This window comes from Sorghum bicolor, chromosome 2 (genome assembly GCF_000003195.3).
Source record: "Sorghum bicolor cultivar BTx623 chromosome 2, Sorghum_bicolor_NCBIv3, whole genome shotgun sequence".
NCBI lineage: Eukaryota > Viridiplantae > Streptophyta > Magnoliopsida > Poales > Poaceae > Sorghum > Sorghum bicolor.
Genome location: NC_012871.2, coordinates 51,675,727 through 51,681,906, shown reverse-complemented (window position 1 = coordinate 51,681,906; position 6,180 = coordinate 51,675,727). Strand labels below are relative to the sequence as shown.

The following is a 6,180-nucleotide window of genomic DNA, read 5'->3' as shown; positions in this document are numbered from 1 at the left end:
CTGAATAAGGCCTCAGTTGATTGCACGATGGGACATGTCGTGTTGTGCATGCGGTGGACAAAATGGCTACCAATGTTTTGGTGAGCCAACATATGAATGTAAATGTAAGCGTGAAATAGAGTGTGAAGGTAGATGCAGACGTGGAGCGGAGTGTAAACCTACTCAAAATTTACCGTTGAGATTTTAAAGGGAATCCTTTTGGAAAACAATTGGTCAAAAGAGTCCATGTTTGAAAGGCAACTCCAGTTGGTTGCACAACGGGCCATGTCGTGTTGCGCATGCGGCAAACAAACACAGCCACCAAACTTTTGGCGAGCCAGCGCATAAACATAAATGCAGGCGTAAAGTGGAGTGTGAACGTAAATGCAGGCGTGGAGCGGAGTGTAAACGTACTCAAATTCACTATTTAGATTTTAAAGGGAATCTTTTTGGAAAAATAATTGGTCAAAAGAGTCCATATTTGCAAGACAACTCCACTTGGTTGCACGATGCACCGTGTTGTGTTGCATGTACAACGGACAAAACGGCTACCGAACTTTTGGCGGGCCAGCGCATGAACGTAAATGCAGGCGTGAAGTGAAGTGTGACCATAAATACAGCCGTGGAAGCGAAGGGTGCACCTAACCTTTGTCGAGCCACGACACGAAAAACTTTCGTTGAAGTACGTGTGGTTCGCCTTGTCATTGTGTGGCTGTTTCCAATCGCCTTTCAATTGACCGATCGCCTTTCAAATTGACCTAGAATATTTACGGACGTCAAAGTGTCTAAGCCTGGTATCAACATAGGAGTACTATGCATGGTATATCTTTTTTTTTCAATTTAGTTTGAATAAAGAATAGTAGTAAACTTTTTCCCTAAAAATGTATTAACTTTTGAACAAAATTGTGTTTTTTAAGTAAAAAGATACAGTAGTAACGTATTTTGAAATATAGGAGAATCGTAATATTATACTCGTGGAAATTTGGAAGTCCATGCTATATTTGGCTCGTACTGGTATCAGCTGATAATAAATAAATAAATAAATAAATAAATAAATAAATAAATAAATAAATAAATAAATAAATAAATAAATAAATAAATAAATAGCTGGTAAATCCGGGGTACACAGGACGGGGTACCCCCTGGCATTTTTTGGTACGGCCAAGGCCGCATTATAATTACAGGGCCTGCGCCATGGCCTCACACGTTTCGCCTCCCTGCACCGCACCGCTCCTCCTCATCTTCCACTTCCACCACACCAGACCAGACCAGACCTCCTCCCCTGCTCTTCCGCCCGAAGCAAAGACCCCCATTAAACCCCCCTCTCGCCCCCCTCTCCTTTCGGCTCTCCCCATCCCAACCGGACCTCCAACAGTCTCCTGCCCACGCAGGGACCCTCCCGATCCGCTTCTCCTGGGATTCCGGGTGGTTCCCATTCCACCTAGTAGTGGGGGGCGCGGGCAGTGCTTCGGCCTCCGTAGATCGTTGCAGAGCCGTGGCACCCAAGCTGTGGTAAGTACCTGTGCTCTCTGCTCGATCCAGTTGCCTCTTCTTCGGCGAGAATTGCGCCCCCGATCGTTTTGATTCTTTTTGGTTCTGCGATCTGGTGCGATTTCTTTTCGGTTTATTTTTTTTCCTTTCCTTCTCTTGATTTTTTTGATATATGGTTTTCGTTGGGCATTACGTCGGTGCCAACCTAATACTTCTCTGTTCGTTCTTTCCATACGTGGAATCAATCAATCTCCCGGGAATAGAAAAGATTGCATCTTTGTTTCCCCTCTGGTTTGGTTTGCAATCGACGGGCCGATTTCCGATTTCTTCTCACGCGTTTCCGGTGCCGTCCGTGTCTCTGATGTGATCAGGATCGGGGGATCAGGAGTGGAGTAGCCCGCACGCAGCGCGCCAGCTGTTGATTTATGTCGTCTGCTCTGCTGCCGCTCCATGGTTCTGAGCTCCCGACGTCAGCAGCCTCTTCTTGCTCCCTTCTCCAGCCTGGGCAGAGGGGCGCCAGACACTGCGGCTTTTGCTTCAGGATCTCAGGGTAATATATCTCCCCCACTCCCTGTTCCTGTTTGATTGATTGGTTGGTTCACGCCCTCCCTGTTCCTGTTCGATTGATTGGTTGGTTCACGCCAAGAATCCAATCTGCTCTGTTGTTACACTCTTCCATTCCATTCATGCGCCAGTTTTTATATATACATAGTATATATCTAGACTAGAGAGAGAGAGGTTATGATATCTGTTGTCTCTCTGTCCGACATTAATAGTTTCTTCATCTGATGAGTCGTTGTTCTTAGTCAAATAATAATGTATTGGAGCAGTCCTTTCTAGTTTGTTCAATGTTGTCAGCATGATTTGTCTTTTCCGGTCCCCAGAAAAAGTTTGGTCGTATTACAGTTGCAAATATAATAATATGCAAATTGCCACGAGTTGCATTCTCTTCTAGTCACGTTAATTCTGCATGTACCCCACATTTGGCAATAACCAGCTCACTGTTTCATAGCTGAGGTGGACTAAAACTGATCTCCCGTTTCCTGTTGACCATAAAAATGTTCATATCTTCTCGATGGCAATTTCCTATTCAATTAGTTTTCGGTCTTTCTGTTCGTTTATATGAATTTGGAAAGTTTCCTCTAGTAATGCACAATGGTTTCAGATTTGGATTTGGGGTGAAGTACTCTGGGTTTCTGCATTTAGACCCTTGCTTCCTACTTTGCTGCACCTGGAGGCAGTAAGAGTTGAAGAATCCCCCAAATCACAGTCAGTCTTGGGTAAGCGTTAAACTACAAGGACATATATCTCGAACAATAAATAATCAATGATCATCTGCCATTTTTCCTGTAATATAAAGATTTCCCTCTTTCCAACTTGGTTGAAGCAGGTGCATCATCTTACAATATTGTCTGATTTGTATATTCTATCAGGTCTGGTTTGGGTGGATTGCATTACGTCTCCTCCAAGTTCAAACAGTCAGTTGGATTCCCGAGTTGAGTCTGAAGGAACCAGATCTTCCCTTTTCCGGTTTCCATCAGAAGTTAGAGAGAACCCCATTCTGATTTGCCAGATTCCATCTGTGCTGCAGTTCTTGCGCAGATCAGGAGTCTCTTTGTCCACAAAAGTTTCATCGGTATGTAAACATGTATCCTATTCAACATATGTGAAACTGTAACCTTACATTTTCATACTTGATGAATTAATCTCACCTGTCTGCAGATCTCAATTGAGGTGAATCTGGAAGCTGTGTGCCGGGATGCTGCCCACAGTGCAGAAGGTCCGCATTTTCTGTGCTGATCCTGATGCTACAGACTCATCTGATGACGAAGAAGATAAGAACATTGCAGAAAAGAAAATGGTTAGGGAGGTACTGGTTCCAGTGACGAACTCGAAGACCTCTAATAGTCTGAAGACCCTTGTGCCATGTGGAACAAAGGATCAAGAGGTTTCAGAGAAGAAGGGGAAATCAAGCAGGTTCCGTGGTGTGCGCAAGCGACCCTGGGGTCGATGGGCAGCTGAGATTCGTGATCCGGTGAGAAAAACCAGGAAGTGGATTGGCTCGTATGACTCCGAGGAGGCTGCTGCTGCGGCATATCAGGCATATGCAAACCAGATCCGTGATGAGGTGTTAGCCATTAAGACTAAACAGTCTGTATCAGAACGTGCACCTCTATCAAGTTCGTCCTCGGTTTCCTGCGTATCTTCATCTGCCCTGTGTGAGCAGACAGCGCATGAACCGCAGAATAGAGTGCTTGTGGAGAAAGATCCTGAGCCTGTGGATGAAGTCTTTCTGAACTTCTCCCCCACACCGAAGGAGATTTCAATGGACGATTTGCTAGGACGGATAGATGAGATTCCTGTTTGTGACTCTGTCAGGCCAGCTGATGATCTTCCACTTGACAATTTCAAAAGGCTGCAAGATGCATTCCCCATCAGTGATTTTATTGGTCCAGGAGATGATCATCTGTATGATCACTATATTGGTCTAGCAGACATTAGCCACCTGCCTCTTCCAATGAATGAGCCAGCTTTCAATCTGGATGCAGAGCTTGATTGGAGTGGGTTCGACTTTGCTGCAATTGAACGTGAACTTGATGTCCTTTAAGGCTGCATCAGAGATTGTTATACTGAAACCTACACTTGATTATGTTGTATTCAGCTGAAAGCTCCTCTCTATGTTTTCATATTTGTCAGAATGCAACAATGAATATGGATTCAGGTTTCAGTCTGGCTGTATGTGGCCGGGATCAGGAGGCAATTGACCTCTAAATTTGGAGGCAATTGGCCTCTAAATTTTGTCAGGAATTGTACAGTTCCTAGAGTAACTTGCCAGTGTGTGCTATTGATGTAACAAGTTTCATCATGTAATATGTTCTAATTTAATTTCAGATCTGACGGGCTTGTGTAATGTTGCAGCCCTTTTGGGTGTGCATAATTTTTAACAAAAGAAGGGGAAAAATCATGCTGGGAAGTAGTTGGTTTTAGAAAGCTTGGTAAAACAATTTTTTAGAATAAGTAAAATTTTTTTAGTAACAACAATCACCTAATAAAAACTGATGATGCATGAGCACAAATTTACTTTTTCTTTTCAAAAAAGAGAAGGTCATCTATTAGTATTTGTTGTGTGAAAAGATTGAATTGCCTAGTAGGGATGAATTAGAGCTTAAAACTAAAGCAACAACCTTATCAGCCTATTAGCCAAAAACAACTTAGCTGAGAGCTCACACCTTTTTTTTTTTTTTTCAAATTTGCTAACTCCAAAGAATGTCCCATGGAACAACATCACCTTTAGCAGTGAGTTATGCCGAAAACATAGGTATTTTAGATAGAAGATTTCGATCCTATGGGAAATTTTCTTAACACCTCTTTGGTACAAAAGATTGAACCCTATTGTCACACCCAAATTTCAAGAAAACGAAATAGAGTGCATAAAAGACTCATGCGCGCCCCAGAAATAGTCGCACACATAAGTTGACAAATCGCAAATAGTACCATCACAATGTTTATTACATAGCGGAATAATAATTATTATATAATCTCAAACGAATAAAGATACTCTCGACGGAAGCACGACACAATCGACTGGTTGACTCCAAGTCTAGTACTCATAACGGTAGTCCTCATTCCAGTCATCTTCATTAACATATCCTGAGATGTTGTGAAATAGCAAGAGTGAGCACATATCGTACTCAACAAGTATAACCAGGGGTTCATGAAGCTCAATTAACTGACACTGGTTTGACTGCATTTAGCTTTTAAATGTAGATAGCATGTTTATATTTAGATAGCAAATGTCAAGGTAGCATAATTAAATTCCATAACCACATGATCAAATATATACAAGAATTATGAATAACACATATAAACAACATAATAAACCATCATTTATAATCATTAATCATGTTCATCAGTGTCCATCTATTTCGTCAGCCGGGCCGCTCGTATCCGTGGGCACGGCTAGTATACCAGATTTAACACTCTGCAGAGGTTGTACATCTTTACCCATGAGTCGTGATTTACCCTTTCGCCCGAAGTTGCAAGTCTCTTAACCCCTTTCCAAGGGAGGTTGGCAGGGTTCACTATGAAGCCTTTCAAAGGTTTCGTCTAATAAATTAGGGCCATTAGATTCACTCGGCAGGCAGATATAGAGCCCCCTTCCATGGCACATAACACGCAGCCTATACACAGTTACACACGGACAGAGGCTGCACTATACCCAAAGTGTCTAGCCATTCTTACGCCATTTAAGGTAACCACTAACAAGCTAGAAAAAAAAGATCCTCATACTGAGCTAAAACTAGAGCCATATAGCCCTCATGGTTGTATGAGTTGTCCCAGCTTTTGTCAAGGGATAAGTCCTTATAGAGGGTCAAGATCAATCTAGCAAAAGCTAGAGTTCTTTCCACCCTTTATATTCAAGTTGTTACAAAGCTTATTTTATTGTTTATTGCATACTCAAATATTCATGTTATAAGATCATGGATTATAATCAAGCACTAGCAAGAACTACCCCAAATGCATATCCAAATAGGTAACAAGGAATTCTGATAACAAACATCTATGATTTTGCTAAGGTCATCAAGGTGGACACATACATATGATATATTGTATTAAATGTGAATAGACAATAAAGATAGTTCCAAGTTATACTTGCCTGAATCAAAGCTCTCTTGAGCCTGCTGGTCATTAAAAGATTGGCCTTGATCA

The 6,180-nt window shown here is 42.1% G+C and overlaps 1 protein-coding gene across 2 annotated transcripts; it reads left to right on the top strand.

Annotated features, from left to right (window-relative positions):
- LOC8071890 (pathogenesis-related genes transcriptional activator PTI6) lies at positions 1,182–4,381 on the top strand. Of its 2 annotated transcripts, XM_021452506.1 has the most exons (5): positions 1,182–1,491; positions 1,842–2,020; positions 2,636–2,750; positions 2,904–3,106; positions 3,193–4,381. In XM_021452506.1, exon 5 carries the CDS (start codon positions 3,230–3,232, stop codon positions 4,076–4,078), a length of 849 nt encoding a protein of 282 aa, XP_021308181.1. In that variant the 5' UTR covers positions 1,182–1,491; positions 1,842–2,020; positions 2,636–2,750; positions 2,904–3,106; positions 3,193–3,229; the 3' UTR covers positions 4,079–4,381. The 2 variants fall into 2 exon arrangements, with proteins under 2 accessions (XP_021308181.1, XP_002462169.1); XM_002462124.2 differs by lacking the exon at positions 2,636–2,750 and having other exon boundaries at positions 1,195–1,491.